Raw genomic sequence first — 22,181 nt, forward strand, 5'->3', positions numbered from 1 at the left:
TTGGATAAGATAAGATAGAATAGGATAAAATAATGTTCCTCTACTATAAATAGAAAGGAGGGGTGTATCATTCAAAGCCCCCTCCAATTCAACACATAGCTACCCTGCGCAAACCTCTCAAACACCTTGAGATTTTTATTTTCTTTTTTCCCGCCACCACATCTTCAGTTTGGATAAACAACACTGTGGAGGCAACCGGCAACATCTTCAGTTTGGATAAACAACACTGGAGTCGTAGAATCAATCGACCGAGGAGCACCTTCAGTTTGGATAAACAGCACTGCTTCGAGACCGGCTGGTTATTTATCCAAGTCTCGGTCAACAAGGAGTTTCGAGTCCTTGTTGGTAAAGGTCATCTCATTAGCCTTCTTAGCAAAGTGAGGTGTTACCAGGTTACTACATTCAACACACTGAAAGCCAAATTTGATACTAAACTTCACATAACTGGTAGTCTTGTCTTCAAGCTCTAGAGTCCGAATGCCGAGATGTGTTCCTTGCTCGGTCGCAATCACAAGATCAAGAAGTCATCAGCTTGCCCAACGCCACTTCAACATACATTTTACTCCCTGCCTAAGCTCGGCCAACGCGCTACTTAGGCTAGGTAGTTTTTAGGGTCAACGTTTTGCCACGCCCAGTGAGACCCAATGCTAAACTCGAAGATGAAAATTGAAGAAATACAACAGACTTTGAGTCATGTAATTCAAATTGCAAACAAAGGGCTAAAGAAGATGAATCCAATATACAAACTCTCGCTAAAGGGTACCAAAATTTTCATCTTGAAACGTAACAATCCCAAAATGAAACCCTAAAAGTTGGCATGCACAGTGAAGATGTAAGTACATATACGACTTCGAAATATATATATATATATATATATATATATATATATATATATATTGTCATTGTCAGGAGCATCAAGAATAATTGGCTCCCACTAAGTGTTGCTAAAATTATATATTGATATAGACTGATGTTCATGATACGAGGAATACATGCATGTAGAGTTTCTATTGGCATGAAGTTTTGAAGGTAACAAATTACATGAAAATTGAAATTGAAACTACATTGTAGAATGTTAAATATTTACTTTGAATTTGAAGACTGAAAATAAAATAACTTAAAAGCTAGATTGAGTAACATTAAATTTTTACCCTCAAATATCCTTAGGCGGACACAAAAGTTTGACCCCAACATCCAATTTTATTAATTCAATTTTGATAAATGATTGAGAGGTTTTCAATGATTGTATTACTATGTTTGATTAATGATTGAGGAGTTGGATATATTTTCTTGGTTATGTTTTTCTTAGGTGTGTACTAAATTGGATGTTGGTTTGGTTATTTCATGACTTTCGATTCCCAATAGAGTATGAAACCCCAACTTTAATTTTGCACATGTTTTGGTGCCTGCAAATGAAATCTATCATAGTGAAATCTTGCATAGTGAAATTATAAAACTTTCCCTTCATCTTTAGATTTTCATTCAATTCAATTCATAATGCAATTTAGGGTGATTCAATTCACGAGTGATCAATTTTTTTTTCCTACTTTGTATAGTTGTAAACATAAAACACTCCATGAGATAGAGCCATAGCTTTTGAAAAACAATCCTTCAAGATGGCGTACCAACATTCCCAATTTTTGTAATATAATATGCATACCAACATCTCTCTTGTCACTTAGTACTATGGTCTAGTAGTATTCCTCTTTGTTTGAAAATGAGAGGTATTATGTTCGATTCTTGTCAAAGACGAATTTGAACCACATTATTTCTAACCTATTATGAGGCTAAACCTACCGTACCACTCTTTAGCGTATACATTTTTCGAGACCTTTTACATCTTCAACAGTGTTTCAAACCCTGCGCAACGCACGGGTACAATTTGCTAGTATATATAGACAACTGACTTGGTATGCGTTTCCTAAAATTTCCGTCGAAGATATCGGTATATCCATGGTGAGTCGCTCCCCATGACCTCCTCTCTCAGCCCTCAAGCACCCACGATTCCCTCTCTAGTCCGACGCTGCCGCCATCACCGTCGCCTACGTACACAGTCTCTCTTAGTCTCTCTCCTCTCCAAACAATCATTTCCCCAGATAAGATGAGCACCACCACCGACATCCTCCACGGAGCCACCGTCATCACAAATTAGTCCACATTCCACGGTCCAGAGGAAAATTATATGATATAGTCAATCATTCGTAGGAGGAAACGAAAGAATTATAAATTTATAATTACAAAGATTTCTGATTTAATTTTTGGTATTAAGGTTGGTGATGTTTGGTTTCTGGGTACTCAAATGTTGTTTATTTCCCTGTTTTGTTTTGTTTTGTTTGTTTTATTAATATGTATCTTGGTTTGCATTCTCTGTTAGTTGCATCCTCTGCATTAATGTATGTGATCCTGAAATAGTAGAGCGGAAAAAACAAGTTGGGGATTTTCTCATGGCGTACAATATTATCTCTTTCTATTTTAGGTACGGTCGGGATTGGATTAGACTCATATGATAATGTGTTTGATGCTCCCTACCATGCTATGGTCAATCCCTTTGCTCTATGTAGATCAAATTTGTGCAATACACCCCACAAGTGCCATCAGTATTTGGCCTTACTATAAAGTTAAAAAAGAAGGGGAAACAGCATTATTACAACTTACCAATGTGCATTTACTTTACTAGTCATATTGTGAAAGAGCTAAAGTTGTCTGTATAATGGTAGAGGTTCTATCTTGATGCATAAACCCTTTACAAAACACATGGAAACTATTTTTGATGGAATGAACTTCTTATTTCAGGTATTTTAGGCATTTTAGTGTTTTTATTTTTTACTTCCATTGATGGAAGTTAGGTTTTCTGGTATTGTAGTCCATGTGTTTGATGAAATGCCACTTAGGGGAAGCCTGTAGCGTTTAAATGTTTACGGGGTATGTTACAGGACAAAACAATGATTGGGTTGCTGGATTTGTTCCTCGCTCGAGTTTGGAGGTTGTTTGATTTGATGTGTTGGTGATCATTGTGTGCAGGTGCATGCTAGAATGGCATGGTTCTTGATTGTTTCTTCAGTGATTGTACTTTGGGTAGCTTCGTTATTCAAAATTATTCACGGCTCATATTCGCTTCCCAAGGGCACTTTTTTGAATAATTTGAAAAATGGTGGGTAGTTTGCATGAGCTTCTTTTCCTGGGTGTGTTTTTTTTCTTCCACGTCTATTGATTGACTAAAATGTATTTGTTAAACAGGTGGCAGTGTCAACAAGAGAAATGTTTTGTTCGTTGTTGCCCACCCAGATGACGAGTCCATGTAAGCCTATACAAAATTGGATTGTCACTGCTTTGAATCTATACTGGCTTCAGTTGTAGCTACTTTCAATTGAGTTTTTTAAGTGCTCTCATGGCCTAATTTCATTTGTTTGACTGGTTTTCCTCCTGTGCAATTGTTGAGATTTTATGCTATGAGAGACAAGGTCTTTTTTTGTTTCCAAATTGTATAATGTGATGCATGAGGTTCTGAATTTATAATGTGTTAAAACCTTGTGTCGTACTTCTGCAGGTTCTTTACTCCAACAATAAACTATCTGACCTCGAGAGGGCATAATGTTCACATTTTATGCTTGTCAATTGGTAATGCACTTTAACCTAGTAGATAACTTTGTCTATGCATTTTTGTTAATCTCCTTCTAGCTTAAACATAAACTTGTTCACAAATTTATTATGCGGTGAAATGACTTTTTCTTTCAATAATCACCTGTACGATGGATTAATTTTACATAAAAACAACGTATACTTTAACTAGAGATAGATCATATGACAACACAATTGTAGATATATCCGGAACAGTTGAGGTCATCATGGGTTTTAAAATCTATGTAACCCCATTTAATTTGTTTTATAAATCTCTTATTTTATCCACATCTTTTCTTGAACATTTGAACAATTGTTTATAGGTTTAGCTATGGAAATGGGCCTCTCGGAATAAAAACCCAAAAGGGATTATAACTGATTCAAGGGCAGTGTTTGCATAAAATTGATGTATAAAACTTTAGTCAATCTAATGAGCATATATTATGTACATTTATTGTAGTCATCCCTACTCTTAAACTACAATTTGGTTTTGTTCTCCATCCGCAAGTGTATCTGGAATTGAGGTAAGCCCATTCCTTTAAGATGGGATAAGAATTTCTCTCGAGGTCTTTCTGCTGGTTTCATACATCCTGTGTTACAGTAGTTTCATCCTTTACCACTACTTATTGTAAATTGTCATATCTCTAGAGAATAGGTTTGATGGTACAATTAGAATTATGTCTCATAAGTTGTTAACCCTTGCCCTTATCATCTCTTGTATCTTTTTTTTTTTTTTTTCGAAATGAATTCTTAGTTTCGTCTGTTGAGTAGGTGATGCAGATGGCAAGGGAACTACAAGAAAAGAAGAGCTCTACCAGGCTTCTGCAATTCTCAAGGTGATATGCAATGTTGTGGTTGAGGCTTTCATATTAGCTCGGTATAATGTTGTGAGCCAAAATTTATTCATGTCAATCCAGTGCTAAAGTTATTGGAAAATGATAAACACTCACCCCTATTTAATCCTGGCTGTTGATTATGATTGACTTATTCAATCTGATGGCTAGAAAGAAAGAGGGGCGTGTGAGAAGCTAAAAAAGGCGTGTAAAAATCAATTCCCAAGCTATTTAGTGTTGTGAACTTTATTTTGCCCACAATTCTGAAAATCCTGTTAAGGGTCGTTGCTTGCAGAACCTGTGTTCATTTTTAATCTTTGATACATCGTGAAGTATTTTCACCAGACCATTTTAGACTTTGTAACATGCGAAATTGGATATGTAGGTTCCGCATCAACAAGTGTCGGTTCTGGATCATCCAGATCTTCAGGTTCTACTGAACTATTGAATTAACACAATTTCTAGTACATTCTTGAGGCATCTATAACTACATACTTCTCAATCCTTAGGATGGTTTTGGCAAAGTTTGGAACGATAGCATATTGGCAAATATTATCGAAGAGGAAATTACAAGAAACAGCATTGACTTGGTAAAGATAATCCTTCAGAATAAATTGTTTTCTTTATGAACTCACCTTCTGTTGTAATTTCGGACTATTGAAATTTAGTACTGCTGAAGTTCTTGTCTTTTTGTGGTGATGTGATAAGCATCGTTTGATGGACTACTGTTTTGTATGAAGTATTGCCTAATCTTATGTTTCAATCTCAATACCTGTTTTAAAATCCATTTCACACAAACTTTATCAGATAATTACTTTTGATAACTACGGAGTTTCAGGCCATTGTAACCACCGTGATGTGCATTATGGGGTAAGGTGAGTTGAACTCTATTTCTTAGTCATTTTTTATCAATATTTTTGAAATTGAAGGAATTTCTTGCTACAAAATGTTGTAATTTTGACTCCCCTCTGTATCTTGTTCTTTGATGTTTCCGGCACTAGACTAAACTTGGCAAATTAGAGAATAACTAGAAACACACAAGATTTATCCTAGTTCGGCAGAACTTTTGCCTATGTCCAGTTGTGATTTCTCTGGGTAGAGAAACCACGGCTTCTTTGATCAATAATAGAGTATACTGTACTTTTGCAAACCCTAGAACTAGTCCTCTCTTCCCTCAGCTGTCTCTCTGTTATCTCTCACTAGCTTTTCAGCCTTTCCTGCACCTCTATTTATAAGTATATGGTGTGGTTTACATCCTATTTTCTGCTTCTATATGGATATAAAATTACAGTTTCTTTCCTATTGCAATTCTGCTTCTAGGACTCCTAATCTAATTGTACAAGAAAACTTAATTCTTTTCTAATCCTTGTAGGACAAGAATCTGTGCACCTTACCTTTCCTAACACAACCCTAAACAAAAAGGCGAACCAGATCCTAACAACAAATTCCTAAATATGTTTGATATCTATGACAGATGTTACAAAAAAGTTAAGACCAGGTACTAGTCTGCTTGGGACATGAATGTATTCTCTTGCTGTACAATTTATCTTCTTTACCTTTTGAATCTCACTATTTTCGGACAAATTTTGACCTCTAAATTGAAACTTGGGGAGTTATAAGTAACCGGGCTACATTGGTAATGGCTGAGGCACTTCAGTTGTCCCATGAGGTCTCAGGTTTGAAACCTGTCAAGGTACCTATCTAGCAGTCGCAAGTGTTTCCTGCTGCCAAAGATTTGTAATGTTCAGCAGTGGGCCCCAGGTTGGGCTTCCATGTCAGAAAAGCTGACAGAGTGGCTCTCCTGAGTGATAAAAGAAAGAAAAGAAAGAGAATAGTAATTGATGAGAGTAAATCCTACAAATTCTTGCACCACTGACTGCATATAATAAGATAATGACGTACTTGCCCCAAATGAATACCGAACTTAACTATTGTCTTCTTCCATCTGGGTTGATGTACGTTTTTCGGGATGACCATTTTGTGGTGTTATTTGTTTACCATGGCATACTATAATTTGCCACATTTATTTATAGTTTATTTATGTTGTAAGCAGGAAACTCTTACAAGCGTCGTCAGAAGGGAAAATTGAAGCCTGGGAACTCGTATGTTTTCTCTTCATTCGCAAGAATCCTGAAATTCTGAAGAAACTATAATTCACCTGAATTCTTATACGATAGTACTTGTTGGATGTTGAACAGTGATGTTAGTTTTTGTTTTGCTGTCCCGTTAATTGTTCCCAGGTTAGTACAAACATATTTCGCAAGTATAGCGGACCAGTCGATATCTGGCTGTCCAGTTTAAATCCCATGCAATCCTCACATGAAGTGGTGCATTGCTTGCTCAATGAGCAGCCCAGAAAGAGCTTCCTGGCGATGGCACAACATTCCAGCCAATGGGTTTGGTATGCTTATACGTTGTGAATTGAAAAGGATACCGAACCATATTATTCATCCAATCTCAACATATTTTCTCATGTTTTCTTCCTTATTTTACTTGTGAATCTTTAGATTTCTTTTACAAAATCTTCTTCAGCTTCCATGAACCGAAACGATTCCAAGTCATCAATTTCTGGCTAGTCCCAAATTCAGATAGTCGGCTATCGGCTATTAGTTTTTCTAACTTTTGCATTTTATATCTACAGGTTCCGCAAGCTGTTTGTAGCATTTTCCAGTTACACGTATGTGAACACGCTTAAAAAAATGTAGTAGCCACATGGTAGATGTTCTGTTTCTGTGGATATACTGCCACTGCCAGCTGCGGATATGTTTTTTTCTTTTTGTTCGTGTCCTTACTTTTAGAGTTTCTTTTTGTTCGTGTGGATGCACTGATTTGCAAATTTTTGATTGCATCCGGGATAACCTTTCTTCTATGAATTTAAGCGAGCAATACAATAGCAATCCTATCGAATGGACTAACTCTTTTGTTCTGCCTCTCAGTATGATGAGTTTCGGTTATGAGCCGCTGTGTTACATTTCACAAACAAAATAAGTGCAAGGGGGGGAACCACTCACATATTGACGGAGGTCAAACCACTTTCTCCTTTCATTTTGTGCTGGATGCTCTTAATATGGGTTGAGTTCAAGGCTCGGGACTCCCAGACATACTTCCAACATAAATAAAAGAGTGTCTGAATAATTTCACCGCTGAATACGGAACGCTTTACCTCAAGATTCGTGTGCCCGAAAGCTGAGCCACTCAATAATATAAAGAGCCACCTCTTGTTTATTGTGCAACGCAACAAGACGCTCCTCATCATTAGAGTCTTCCTGCCCCAATTTTCGAGGCCGCACGTTTGAATCAAGAACGTTATAATATGCAGGTTACGCACGTGTCAGAAAAATTTAAATGGTATCGTATTCCAATTTACTGCAAAAGACATGGTCTTCGAATAACTATCCTTCCTCAAGGGGAGCATCCCTTTCACATGCATAGTTAGGGTGAATTGTGGGACCATGATTTTCTAGAGCTAAAGTAAGGGTGATCAAAATACGGATACCACAAGAGTCTGGTCATGGACTCAACAGCTCCTATCGCAGAGTGCACAAACGGATTAGCGATGCCACCATCTCCTGTTCCGGATAAGTGGGTGAAGTCCGTTGACTTTGCCGAGATTGACCCTTCTTATTTTGCAAGATACGAAACCTGATCCCATATGAAACCAACCGAGTTGAGCCACTCAATAATAGAAAGAGCCACTAAATAATAGAAAAGGCTGCCTCTTGTTTATTGTGCAACACAACATGACTCTGCTCATCATTACAGTCTTCACGCCCCAATTTTCATGGCCGCATGTTTGAATCAAGAACGTTATAATATGCAGGTTACGCAAGTGTCAAAAAAATTTAAATGGTACCTGTTTGGGCCCAAAATAATATTATTGGACTGAGCTTAGGTTTGTGTTCGGTCCAAAGCTCTTCCAAAAAATACTATGGGCCGTCCAGTCAAGTTGGTCGAGTCCTATTGCAAGAACGATTGATATATGTAAGAGCGAATGAGTGGAGTCCTAGTATAATAAGGAGTCTCAATGGAATGAGGATGCTCAAATTTAAGAAGTGAATGTGAACAGTTAAAGAGTGTGGTTCAAAGTCCTAATGGAGGTAGGATTGGGCGAGACTTGGTTAGATTAGGATAAAGAATCCTAATCCGAGTATAGTTTCAGTTCGGCCATGACGAGATTGGCTATTATAAATAAGAAGGGGGTGCATCATTCTAAGCCCTCCAATTCAACACACAAACTGCCCTGCACAAACTCTCGCTCTACGCGAAACCTCTCAACAACCTTGAGATTTTTATTTTCCTTTTTCCACCAACACATCTTCAGTTTGGATAAACAGCAATGCGTCAAGGCCGATTGGTTATCTATCCAAGTCTCGGTCAAGAAGGATTTTCGAATCCTTATTGGCAGAGGTCATCTCATTAGCCTTCTCGGCGAAGTGAGGTGTTACAAGTTACTACATTCGGCACATTGAAAGCCGAATTTGATATTGAACTTCGCAAAACTAGCATCCTTGTCTTCAGGCTCTAGAACTTGAAGGCCGAGATGTGTTCCTTCCTTAGCCGCAGTTGCAAGATCAAGAAGTCAGCAGCGCGCCCAACGCGGCATCAACACATTTTACTCCTCGGCCGAGCTTGGCCGATGAGTTGGCACACCCCGCACACAACCGAATGACGTAGTTAGTTTATTGATTACTCAGCCTACGTGCCACGTAGGCTTGGTAGTTTTTTGGGTCAACATTTTGGCACGCCCAGTGGGACCCATTGCTGAAGCTAAGAAGTTCATGACCATTGAGACACAGTCGGTAAAAAAGAAAATAGGGATGGGTAAATTAGCGACTAATCTTCCACCTATAGTCCAAAACCTAGATCATGATGGCCTGTCATAAGCACATAATCCTCTTGATACCATCACACTCGAAGCCACGAGTGTGACATGCCGAGAAAATGAAGTTAGTCTCGACGGACAGGCTTGTGATGCGGAGATCACCACCAGAGCAACAAAAGCATTTTTTGTCGAATGAATAATCGAAGATTGCGACGAGGATGGTGGTGAAGGTTCTGATCTGCCGACTAGATCTGTTCTTCAGAGAAGACTCGAAGAGCAATCTTAGATTTTCAGTTAATAAGTAAGAAGCATACTTGAAGTAATACGCAGTAATGGTGAGGCACACAACAAAATGCTCGAATTGTTGGTTAGTAAAGTTTACGACGGCGGACCCACTGATCGTTCCCGGCAACTTCCACCTAAGGGTAATCTGATATCAACACTACATGCCAAACAGGATCTGCTCGGCTCAAAATGATCGATTTTAAAAAAAGAGGAGGATCAACCAATAGATCAGACGGATCCGTTCAGAGAAAAGAAACAGCATCCGTCAATGTGATCGAGGTCTAAAGAATGATCAATTAGGCCTTGAAAAAGGGGCCAAAGTTCCCAAAATTCATCCATCTATACCCATCTTATGTAGAGAAGTTCAAATATCCTAAAGGTTTCAAAATCCCAGACTTCAGCCTTTTTGCTGGCAAATTGTCCATGTCTTCATTAGAACATGTGGCTCAGTTCACTGCATAATGCGAAGATGTTAATAGCAACTTCCATAAACTGCGATTATTCTCGCTAACAGGTTCGGCATTTGCTTGGTACATCAACCTTCCGCCCAATTCCATCCAAAGTTGGGAGGAACTGGTCAAAAAATTCCATGAACAATTCTACCGCCCGGGGATGGAAATGTCAGTTTCGTCACTGGCTAGGATGGCTCAAACATCTGACGAGTCACCAATGGAATACTTAACGAGGTTTAAGTCGGCCAGAAATTGGTGCCGAGTACCTCTCCCTGAAGTTGAATTTGTCAGAATCACTTTGAATGACCTGGATGTGGAATATAAAAAGAAATTCTTAGGGCAAACTTCCGAGATTTGAACGAACTGGCCCAGCACGTCGAGCAATATGACTATTTGCTTCGAGAATAAAAGATCTCAAAATCCCTATACCGAGGAACGATTTACAAAAATCCCACGGTTAGCTACACATCGGCTGAAGGCGAGGATTCCCAATACGCCAAACTAGGAATGTTTACAACACTCCCCATTAACTGTGTAAATACTCAAGGTAGATTCAGCATCGTGCAGAAGTTGAGGAAGTCGACTCGTCAACACTGATTCTAAGGAACAACGCTTATTCACAATAAGGTAAGAACTTGCATAAGTAAACGAGTCTCACTAAAAATCCCTAAGGCTATGGCAAAACCCGAGTAGGGACAAAATCCATAGTCTAAGGAAAAATGCGTGAGAAATGCAAAGTTAAAAGAAATGTCTACGAGGCGTCGTCAGGGATATGACCAGCCCAAGGTGGGTGCCTCGTTAAAAGTTAGGTAGCAAAAACCCAGTGGGAAAAATGTTCCTAATCGTAGGGAAAAAGAGTACATTAAGATCAAGCAAGTATCTTCAAGATACTCCCCGTGAGTTTGACACAATTCCATAAAGAAATAGCAAAGTTACAACTGAAAAAGTTTACGCATACCAATTTCATGAATAAGCTTCTGAAACGTCGTCTTCGGTAGTGATTTGGTGAAGATATTGGCTAGATTGTCCTGTGAACGGATTTGCGTGACTTCAATCTTCTAATGTTCTTGTTGTTGATGTGAAAAGAAGAACTTCGGTGTAATATGTTTGGGGTTGTCTCCTTTGATGTAACCCTTCTTGAGATGTTCAATGCATGTTGCGTTGGCTTCAAAGATCGTCATTGGGACATCAACGGGGGGATAAAGATCGCAGGAGCTTCGAATATGGCCCACTACTGCTCTCAACGGAAAGCATTCCCGAGTTGCTTCATGTAAGGCGAGAATTTTAGCATGGTTAGACGAAGTGGCAACTAAGGTATGTTTAGTTGACCTCCAAGAGATTGTGGAGCCTCTAATGGTAAAGACATAACCCGTTTGAGAACACGCCTTGTGCGAATCAAATAAGTATCCTGCGTCGGCAAAACCAACAAGGTGAGAATCGACTCGAGAAGCAAAGGGTGCAGCATCACTCAAGGATCTGTAGGGATAGAACAAGCCCAAATTCGTAGTACCTTTAAGACAACGGAAATTGTCTTTCACACCAGTCCAATGTCTACGTGTTGGTGCCAAAAGATTAACAACGAAGGAGATGTCGGGTCTAGTGCATTGAGCTAAGTACAATAAAGCGCCTATCGCACTTAGATAATGAACTTCAAGCTCCAAAATCTCTTCATCATCCTCATTCGGATGGAAGGGATCTTGTTTTGCATCTAGCGATCGAACGACCATATGAATACTCGAAGGCTTCGCTTTATCATCATTAAAGCGGTGCAACACCTTCTAGGTATAGTTCGATTGATGTACTAGGATTCCATCCGAACAATGCTTTATCTCGAGACCGAGACAGTATTGAGTCTTACCTAGATCTTTCATCTCAAATTCTGACTTCAGGTGCGCGGCAGTTCTCGCGAGCCCTAGCCGAATTAAGAGCGTGTTTCGGGGTTTGGAAATATTTGAACCAGTCAATGTAAGTCTTTCGGGAACTTTCATATAGATTTTCATATTAGGATCCCCATAGAGATACGTGGTTACTATGTCTATTAACTGCATATCTAGTTTTGAAAAGTAATCGCATCCATAACGGGTGAATAAGTTTAGTCATAGTCAATCCCGGACGTTGTGAGAAGCCTTATGCAACAAGACGAGCTTTGTAATACACAATTTCGTTCTTCTCATTACGATTCTAAATGAAAACCCACTTGTAGCCAATGGGTTTCACATATGGAGGAGTAGGAGTTATAGGTTAAACATCTTACGTTTCGTAAGTGAATTGAGTTCGACTTGGATTGCTTGTTTCCAGTTTGACTAATCAGTTCTACGTCGACATTCATCAACAGAATGCGGTTCAATGTCATCACTTAACATGATATCAGTAGCTACTGCATATGCTAATGCATCGTCGACAATCATCTTATTTCTACGCCACACATCATCTAAGCTAGCATATTAGACCGAAATCTCACGATTCTCAGGAGGATGAGTCGTCTCTTCAAGCAAGCTTCCATAATCTACAATTTCCTCATAAGTTGGATAGAATAAGTAAGCGATAGTCGGATTCACGATAGGTTTTTCGGGACCTTGTGTCATGGGTTTCCTCTTCCGGGGGTGTGAATCCTTTGAACCAAGGGGTCTACCACGCTTTTGTGTAGGGGTAGATGATTGACTAGCCGTTAATGTACGTGGATCACCAATATTGGTGTCCCAGGCCTCCAGGAAGGAAGTCTGTTGTACATTTGGTACATCCATCTTTGCAGGCGTATTCGCAACAGGAATATGTGATCTTGTCACGCACACTAGATCGGTGAAAGCATCTGGCATGCTCTGAACTATGCTATGGAGATCTAATATGTGTTGCACTTTAGTTTCAAACTAAGCGATGTAGGGATCTAAATGAGACAAAGTGAAAGTCATCCACGATAATTTGCATTGTTCTTCAGGAACGTTGACGTTTTATCTCTCTCTAACTATAGGAAGATTGTCTCATAGAAGTGACAATCTGCAAAACGAGCGGTAAACAGATCGTCTGTCAAAGGTTCTAAGTAACGAATAATCGAAGGAGAATCATATCCAACATAGATTCTCATCCTTTGCTGAAGTCCCATTTTTGTACATAAGGGCGGTGAGATTAGCACATATACTGCACAACTAAATACGAGCAGATGCGATATGTTGTGTTCGTATCCGATAACCAATTGAAGGGCACTAAATGGTTATGTCGCAACAGGCCTCAAGCAGACCAACTTTGCTGCGTGCAATATTGCATGGCCCCAAGCAGCGATCGGGAGCTTGGTACGTATGACTAACGATCGAGCAATCATTTGTAAGCGCTTAATGAAAGCCTCTGCCAGGCCGTTCTAGGTGTGAACATGGGGTACAGGATGTTCAACTTCAACCCCAACCGACATGCAATAGTCATAAAAAATTTTAGATGTGAATTCTCCAGCATTATCCAATCGAATATATTTGATCAGATAATCAAGGTGGTGAGCCCTAAGCTTGATAACCCGAGCCAATAGTTTGGAGAATGCAGCGTTCCTAGTGGACAACAAGCACACGTGTGACCAATGTGTGGAAGCGTCAACCAAAACCATAAAGTATCTAAATGGTCCGCAGGGAGGGTGAATCGGTCCACAAATGTCCCCCTGAATTCGTTGTAGAAAAATGGGAGGATTTGAACGAATCTTGTCATAAGAAGGCTTAGTAATAAGCTTTCCCATTGAACATGTTTGACATGCGAGTCCTTGGATTGAACCTAAACTTCGGGTTAGCGGATGCCTGTGTAAAGATTTGAGGATACGACGCATCACTATTTGTCCAGGATGTCCCAAACGATCATGCCAAAGTGTAATTTCGTGCGCGGTCCCAATGGTAGGGCTGGCCACATAGTAGCATTCTATGGGGCGTATGGTCATAGTATACAGACCACTCGGGATACGCTCCATCTTTTCTAGAATACGCTTCTGGCCATATTCGTAGGAAGTTATGCACATAAATTCAACTCCGTTTTCTACATGGGTTTCATCATGGCGATTGTTATCTCTAATGTCCTTGAAACTTAACAACGTTCCTCCGGAACGTGGAGAATAAAGTGCCTCAGAAATGGTCAAGATTGTACCATTAAACAACATTATACATGTCTTACCATATCCTTCTATCAGGTTGGATGTGCATTCTTAGGTATGAAGTTAGTGAAATAGATGCGTTCACACAAAACTGTGTGCGTGGTTGCACTATCTGCCAGACAACTAAGTTTCCCACTAGTCATACCTAGAATGAAAAATTAATTTGAATCGGTCACGTGCATAAAAGTTCTAAAAACAAATATAAATTCAAAATAATTTCATTTATTCAAGGATGGTAATTAATTGAAACTTAATATCCAAAAACAAATCACCAACAAATAATCCAAACACAAAAGGAAAATTGTTCAAAAATCAACCAAAAACAAGGGGGGATCGGCCACTAGGTGGAATTCGGCCCCAATGTGCAATTTTAACTAACTAAAATTGTTTATGTCTAAGATTCTAATCTTCCATAGGGGTGGTATCCTCTTGAAAGTCAGAAACCTCCATCTTTGTAGTCTCCTGTTCGTCCACTTGCACGAAGTTTGATACAAACTTCTTACGACGAGCATGATATTCATCTACAACCTTTTTAGGAGCTTAGAAAACACAAGACCAATGGTCATTTGAACCACAGCGATAGCACATGTCCGTATCCATGGTTTCAGGTGCTTTGCCCTTATTCTTGAAGTTCGGGGCCTTGGGAGCAAGGTTAGGGCACTTCTGGGCTTTGTTTCCTCCCTTGGATAGGCCTTGACTATGCTGACCTTGGTGGGATGGCTTCTGGCCGCCCCTACCACGCCTCTTTTGGCGTTTTGGGCGTTGGTTTGTGCTATAATGTGCTTCAGGCACATCAGTCGCCCCAGTAGGTTGAGCTTGATGATTCTTCATTAACAACTGGTTCTGTTTTTCAGCAAGAAGTAAAACAGAGATTAAATCCGAGAACTTAGTGAAGGTCTGAGCTCTATATTGTTATTGCATGACACTATTAGAAGCAGAGAAGGTCGAATAGGTTTTCTCCAGGAGATCCTCTTCGGTCAAAGTTTCGATACAAAACTTGAGAAGTGATCGGATTTGACAAACTTTAGAATTATATTCATTCACAGACTTAAAGTCTTGGAAGCGTAAATGCTGCCAGTCATGTCTTGCTTTAGGCAAGAATATGTCCTTTTGGTGATCAAAACGATCAGCCAAAGCAACCCATAGTGCACGTGAATCTTCCTCAGCAAAATACTCAGTTTGCAGAGCGTCATGGATATGTCTTCAGATGAAGATCATAGCGGTGGCTTTTTCAGATTCGTCAACAGGGTTGTTCGTCTCTTCTTCAATAGCGAGATGTAAGTTCTTTGCAGTGAGGTGGAGCTTCACATCTTGGACCCACTTGAGGTAGTTTCTTCCAGAGACCTCTAAAGCAGTGAAGTCGAGTTTGTTTAAGTTCGACATGTTCCTATCACAAAATAGATGGACAAGATGTGGTTAGCGTAATGAAGAAAAAATCAATCCATTCACATAGGAGTAGAACATACAGGTTCTAATAGACATGTATTGGTTTAATTTTGCATGAAAAACTTCAGGTTTTCATGGGTGATGTTTTTAAATGAAAACTTCAGGTTTTCAAACAAGGCATGTTTATAAGAAACTTCAGGTTTCAAAATGATTATGAACTTCAGGTTCATAAATTCCTGCAGGCAAACACAAATATATATACAGAAATATACAATAAGAATATGCAAAAATAGAACTTTTAGGTCTATAATTATAATTGAATTAATTATTTGGACTTTGGGCCAAATTAAAGTGTGGGTGAAAAAAATATAAAACCCATTGGGCCTAAAATAATTAGGCGAATAAAATTCGGGGCCCAAAAATATAGGCCAAAGGCCACGAGTAGCTTAAAAAAAATGGTGCCGTGGAAACCAGGCCCTAGGATGGGATGGGTTTGGTCTTGGGGTGGAACTGTAGGCCCACAAGGAGAGGATAACAAAATAGGCCACATTAGGCGGGCCAAATTTTTTTTTTTTTCTCTTTTTTTTTCTTGGCAGGCCGGGGAAAATAGTTGGGCTGAGGGATGCTCCATAGCCCAACAGGCTGGAGTTGTCACCGAGAATGGGCCAAGCCTAAGAAAGGCTCGGGTTATGGAACCGAACACCCCAATGTGTGCTGGGTGTGTTTCGTCGGAGAAGAATGTCAGACCTATCACTCCTGGCGGCGGTCTGGGGTTTGTTAGGACTCGGGTTAAGTTATGGTGGTCGTTGACGACCAAGGTGGTGAACGGAGATGATGTAATCTCAACGTTATAACAACCAAACCGTAGAAAATTTAAATCGGATTTTTGAAAAAATTCCGATGAGATTTAATCGAAACTTGGTCTTAGGGGGGTGTATTCAATTGAGAATTTGAGAGATTTTAATGAATTTATAAATCCATGGATTTTTATGGAGTTTAATTGATTTGTAGAGATTCCATATAAAATTTTGATTTATTTCCCTCGAAATTTCATGGGGAGAGGTGGGATTTGTGGATGCTTAAAATACACTACGAAATCTCTTCAATTCCCTCTAATTCCTCAACTTTCTCAAATTCTTTAAAATCAATTTCTAATTGAATACACCTCGAATGTTATAAACTTCTTTAAAATCCTAATTGAATACACCCGAATTTCTATGGATTTTAATAAATTATCTTAAAATTCTAATTGAATACATCTTGAATTCCAGATAATCACTTAAAATCCTGATTGAATACCCTTAGATTCATTAAAAGAATTAAAATCCCTCAAAATTCCAATTGAATACACCCCCCTTAATTCCATTGGGTATGACTTCGAGTCGTCGGTGTTGATAACCAAAAGGGTCAGGGTGATGGCTGCATGCCATACCCGTGGTGATCATGGACAAAGACACCATCAATGGTGTCGGGTTTTTTGGGTTGTGAAGCTCGGAGCTTCTGGCTCCGTGGTTCTCGGCTTGGTGCAACATCAGTTCTCTAGCTGCAGGTCTGGGTGATGTCGGGGGTTCGAAGAACCCTAGGTTCCCAATCGCAAAAAAAAAAAAAAATTATTTTTTCAATTCAATTCAAAATATATTCAATTTGATGCATATGCAATTCAATAATTTTAATGCATGTACATATATTTGATGCAATTCATGGCAAATATCAAACTCACATAATTCAATAATTATGAGTATAATGCATACACAATTTATGTCGAATAAAAAACGTAAAGTGGGGTCATGCATTATGGTGAATGTTCATGCTATCAGGGCTGCAAAAATATTGAGATAAAAATCATTGTTTTGAAAGAACCTGATTGCGTGATGCTATGGATGAATTTGTTTGATGCAGAAAAATTTTTCAACGTCAGATTCATAAGCGCAGTGGTAGGAGTATGCTGATAACGTGTTGTAGCCTATTTTATTTGACAAGGTGAAAGGGGGCCGGCTGAAAGGGTAGAGAGATTGAGAGAGATGGGTTTGTAGAATTGTAGGGGAATGTGTGTTGTTGTTATCCCTCCTACATGACGCCTTTATTTATAGTAGTAAAAGGAGAGAAGATATTCATTCTTCCCCAAGTAATACAAGTTGTAATAGGAAAGGATAACTAGAATCAATCTAATCTAGGATTTAGCACAATCATACTTAAACTATGAATATTTACAACAGTTTCCTTATTATTCAACATGAATATTTTAATTAAAAATAAATAAAAATAGAATAAATGTATGAAATGACTAATATGATTTTAATTATTCCTGGTCTTAAATTACATTCGATAAGAATTCAAATTGAATTTATAATCGGACATGAACTAACAAGTCATAATTTGAACTAATATGTTCATCATGTATAAATGGATTCAAATACGGATCAAACCTGATACAAAATCCGACCCGTATATCTAGATCGAAGTGTGTAGAGCGCTCAATTTTATTTACCATTTGAGGGAAAAAATAAAAATAAAAATTCTCTGTTTTATTTGTAGGCGTTGGATTTTAATCAAACGGCGCATGTGCGCGCGCACGAGAGGACAACTCAGAGAGAGAGATGAAACGAGCAATCTCAATCTCAATTTCGCAGCTGTGGGATCCTGATTCCTGACGCCACACCATGGCATACGAAGACAATCCGTAAGTCCCTCCCTCGTAAACTCACGATTAGGGTTAGAGTTCTCTTCGATTCCCTGCATCTAATCATCGTTATTGGTTTCAGGTACCGTGATGAAGATGGGGAGCCATTGATGGACTACGACGACTTTGGAGCTGGTCGCGACCCGTCTCCCGAGCCCCACCAAGATGACGTCCTAGAAGATAACGACGATTGGCCCGACCAAGACCGGTCTCGGACCCCTGTCCACGAGGATCCGTCGTCGTTGAAATCGAAGCCGAGGAAGCGGTTGATCAAGAAGAGCCAAGTTGGAAAATTTCCTGTGATCTCTGATTTGGACGATGATGACGGTGGCGATGGCGATGAGGGCAATCGGAAGAGGTTGAAGAAGGAGAAGAGGCATAAGGGGGAGAAGAAAGGGTCTAAATACCCCAGGAGATCCTCATCTGACAAGGCGGCCACCGATGGTGAGGTCAAGGAGATGTGGGAAACCATCGCCGGCGGCGACTCTGAGGTTGTCATGAATGTTTTGTTTTGTTTAATTTCGTAAGCAATTTGTGTTTAATTTATTTTATATTTGAATTTTATGCTCTGTTGCATAATTAATTGTTTATGTTGAAAAAAAAAAAAAAAAAAAAAGTATGGTTCTTGCTTTTCCCATTTGAATCGAATTGCAATTTGTCAGAAAGAATCTGAATCTGTTTCTTTGACGATGTTTTAGAATTTATAGCTGCATTATGCTTTCCATAACTATAAGCTGTATTGTTCATCTTGACTTCACTTTACTGTCGGAACTTCCTAATTGTGTTATCCTCTTCAATGGAATAGGATGATCAAGAGGGTGTCAGGAATTATGACGACGACAACTTTATAGATGACACTGGTGTGCATCCTTCTGATCGGTATGGAAGTGACAACGAACCACGTTCTCCTAGTCACCATCCTCAGGTTTGTGTTTTTTTTGTAGCCTACCCCACTTAGTGGGATAAGGCTTTTTTTTTGTTGTTGTATGCCTCTTGTGCTTCTATCTATATGCTTATGAAACAATGCCACGGCAAGGAATTTAAAGGCAAGATGTAGTAGAGCTTCGGTTGATTGACAATGTTTCTGTCTTCAACTTAAGTCATGTCAGATACCACATGTCACAACAGATGACTTACCAATACTGTTGATTATTACTGCTTCAGCTTGATTGATTTTTCCATTTGTTTATTGTTTTACTTGTTCTAGGCTGAAGAGGGTGAGGAAGATGATGAAATTAAGGATATGTTTAAGATGGGTAAGAAAAGGAAGAAGAATGAAAAAAGTCCTGCAGAAGTAGCATTCCTGGTTGAGAAAGTTATGGCTGAGCTCGAGGTAACAGCTGAAGAGGATGCAGATTTAAATAGACAGGGGAAACCTGCCATTAATAAGCTCAAGAAGTTGCCTCTTCTTACAGACGTCCTGTCAAAGTAAGCTGGCTTCATGTGATCTCCCTCGCCAGACTTGCACCAAATATATTTTGCATGTGTAATAATAGACTCTCTCTTTAATTTGTACTGTTTGTACAGGAAGCAGCTTCAACAAGAGTTTTTAGATCATGGAGTGTTAACTCTACTGAAGAATTGGCTTGAACCTCTTCCAGATGGAAGTTTACCGAACATAAATATACGTGCAGCAATTTTACAGATTTTGACTGATGTATGCACCTCTGTCGCCATTGTTGTATTGGAAAGTTTGTAAATGTAATCAATAATAGGACCTGAATTGTTTTATCTGTTATGCAGTTCCCTATAGATCTAGAGCAGTATGATAGAAGAGAACAACTGAAAAAGAGTGGCCTTGGAAAGGTTAGATCATTATTTTTTGGGAAAAGCATAGAAAGCTTGTCAATCAGTGTGACAACTTTGATTGATGTCAATCAGTGTGACAACTTCAATTGGTTTACTTTGTTCTTGGGCAGGTCATCATGTTTTTATCAAAATCTGATGAAGAAACAACTTCCAACAGAAAACTTGCGAAGGAATTGGTTGACAAATGGGTAATTTGATTCGTCCTCTAGTACTTACCTTCCCTGCTTCTGCGTTTTTATGTTTCTTTTACAAATATGTGGTAATCACCCCCTCCCTTTCTACGAATTTATTCTTCTTAGTGACTCTACATTAAATAGATATATATGTAGCACTAATCTTGATATAACCTACTGGAAGAGGCAGTTATGTTGAATAGTTATTCTCCTTGTCCAAGGATCATATATAGGAGATCCCATTCCATTATTTGTTTATATATATATATGTGTGTGTGTGTGTGTGTGTGTGTTTATATATATATATATATATATATATATATATATATATATATATATATATCTTTGTCTTGAGATTCTAATTCTTTTGTTTTCTTATTTAATGCTCACTAAATGAAATTCGTTTGTATTGCCTTGAATGACTTTGACATTTTGTCTGTTGCACAACTGCAGAGTCGACCTATATTTAATAAAAGTACAAGGTTTGAGGATATGAGAAACGTTGACGATGAGAGGGTTCCCTTTAGAAGGCCTACAATTAAAAAGTACTTAGACTTTCTTTCATCCAATATCTTATTGCTAATATGCATGTTTACAAATACATGGTGAACTCAATATAAATTTCTCTAAATTTAGCGCATTAGTGGTTGATTTTCTTAAATTATTATTTATATTTTATTACACAGGCCAGTGAGTAATGGCACAGGAATGGAATCGAGAGATGATGTGGATGAATTTTCAAGGTAAAATTTGAGGATAGATTAGGCATACTTCATTGGTCATTCTAAATCCGGAGAGTTCAGCTTCGAAGGTGCATTTCTTTCAAATTTTAATGTTGACTTTGGTACAGGGAAAGAAAATCTGGCCAATCATCTTCTCGGCAACATGCCTCAAGACCAGAAGCGACACCGATGGACTTTTTGGTGCGCCCACAATCCAGGATTGATCCTGATGAAATTAGAGCCCGTGCTAAACAAGGGATACAAGATCAGCGCCGTATGAAGGTAGGCTTTGTTTTTCCTACTGGTAAATGTCTGAAAAGAAAAAAAAAAAAAAAACATGAAAAAAGAATGTGCTGATTAGTTGGCATCCAAGTGAGCATTATTCTGTAAATTGAGTGCTGCCAACGATTTGAAATTGAAACCTTGCATAAAAACTTATCATTTTAGTGGTTGAAGTTGATAGTTGAAGTTATTCATATTGCGGTGAACCCAAAATTCAATGGAGCTTGCTTCAACTGTCTCTATTTGTTTGTTGAAATTTTGGAGTTGAGCTTTTGCCCTTGTATGAGATTTGCTTTGAGCTTAAATCTTCATTCTTTCAACGGTCTAAGGATTTTTTTCCCATCTTTGTTCGTCGGTTTTTCTTCATAATTCTTAAATGGCTTTCCTTGTTCTGAACTTTACTTTGCTAACCTCTATTGATACGATAATTGACGAAAGGTTATCTTTGTTTGGCAGATGAATAGGAAGTTACAGCAGTTGAAAGCACCAAAGAAGAAGCAGCTTCAGGCCACAAAATTAAGCGTGGAGGGTCGTGGTATGGTCAAGTATTTGTGATTTTACCCAACATTCAGATATGTTGGTGTACTCCGCCACTGTCCAGGGTCCAATACAGTTGTGCAAATTGCATTCTGCCTACATACTTATATTTCATAATATTCATGTTTCTTGCGCTTGAGGTACAAAGTTGTTGATTAATCTTTTTGAACTGCCAAGTTTCTAGTTCTTTTTCTCTAAAAATGAAATAAAACTAGGATCATTTAATCATTCAATTGTAGCAAATAGACAGATGGTTCGCAAGGGTTTTACCGAATCTGTCCATTTGTTTTACAGTTTCATGACTAAACAATTTTAGTTTTAATTTATTTTTTGTAGAGATGATTTTTACATAGTAATTTATGATATGGACGTTTCAGATCATTAACACAAAGTTTGGTGAATAAGCCACGAGGTATTTTAAGGAGGGGTTTTTTTTTTTTTTTTTTGTTTTTTTGTGCCCTC

General features: G+C 38.7%; 2 protein-coding genes across 3 annotated transcripts; both read left to right on the plus strand.

Moving 5' to 3' along the window:
* The first annotated feature begins 1,915 nt into the window (after positions 1–1,915).
* On the plus strand, positions 1,916–7,358 carry LOC137731001 (uncharacterized). Of its 2 annotated transcripts, XM_068470033.1 has the most exons (11): positions 1,916–2,269; positions 3,022–3,151; positions 3,238–3,298; positions 3,548–3,618; positions 4,390–4,454; positions 4,837–4,881; positions 4,961–5,041; positions 5,259–5,326; positions 6,505–6,553; positions 6,692–6,852; positions 7,093–7,358. In XM_068470033.1, the coding sequence occupies exons 2-11, from the start codon at positions 3,034–3,036 to the stop codon at positions 7,154–7,156; spliced, it is 783 nt and encodes a 260-aa protein (XP_068326134.1). In that variant the 5' UTR covers positions 1,916–2,269; positions 3,022–3,033; the 3' UTR covers positions 7,157–7,358. The 2 variants fall into 2 exon arrangements, with proteins under 2 accessions (XP_068326134.1, XP_068326135.1); XM_068470034.1 differs by lacking the exons at positions 4,837–4,881; positions 4,961–5,041.
* Positions 7,359–18,046: 10,688 nt separating this feature from the next.
* On the plus strand, positions 18,047–21,895 carry LOC137731623 (protein IWS1 homolog 1-like). Its single transcript, XM_068470783.1, has 11 exons — positions 18,047–18,196; positions 18,279–18,687; positions 19,002–19,121; positions 19,404–19,624; positions 19,724–19,853; positions 19,940–20,002; positions 20,116–20,193; positions 20,632–20,723; positions 20,865–20,921; positions 21,029–21,182; positions 21,639–21,895. Exons 1-11 carry the CDS (start codon positions 18,177–18,179, stop codon positions 21,735–21,737), a joined length of 1,443 nt encoding a protein of 480 aa, XP_068326884.1. The 5' UTR covers positions 18,047–18,176; the 3' UTR covers positions 21,738–21,895.
* The last annotated feature ends 286 nt before the right edge of the window (positions 21,896–22,181 follow it).

This window comes from Pyrus communis, chromosome 4 (assembly GCF_963583255.1).
Source record: "Pyrus communis chromosome 4, drPyrComm1.1, whole genome shotgun sequence".
In the NCBI taxonomy this organism is placed as follows: Eukaryota; Viridiplantae; Streptophyta; class Magnoliopsida; order Rosales; family Rosaceae; genus Pyrus; species Pyrus communis.

What these genes read in the sequence shown, in the direction of transcription:
- LOC137731001 (XM_068470033.1), top strand. Translation starts at nt 3,034, where the DNA reads ATGGCATGGTTCTTGATTGTTTCTTCAGTGATTGTACTTTGGGTAGCT. An exon ending in CACCCAGATGACGAGTCCAT is followed by an intron (nt 3,299 to 3,547) that starts GTAAGCCTATAC and finishes GTACTTCTGCAG; the next exon opens with GTTCTTTACTCCAACAATAA. An exon ending in AGGCTTCTGCAATTCTCAAG is followed by an intron (nt 4,455 to 4,836) that starts GTGATATGCAAT and finishes TTGGATATGTAG; the next exon opens with GTTCCGCATCAACAAGTGTC.
- LOC137731623 (XM_068470783.1), top strand. Translation starts at nt 18,177, where the DNA reads ATGGCATACGAAGACAATCC. An exon ending in AAAAGAGTGGCCTTGGAAAG is followed by an intron (nt 20,003 to 20,115) that starts GTTAGATCATTA and finishes GTTCTTGGGCAG; the next exon opens with GTCATCATGTTTTTATCAAA. An exon ending in AAGATCAGCGCCGTATGAAG is followed by an intron (nt 21,183 to 21,638) that starts GTAGGCTTTGTT and finishes TTTGTTTGGCAG; the next exon opens with ATGAATAGGAAGTTACAGCA.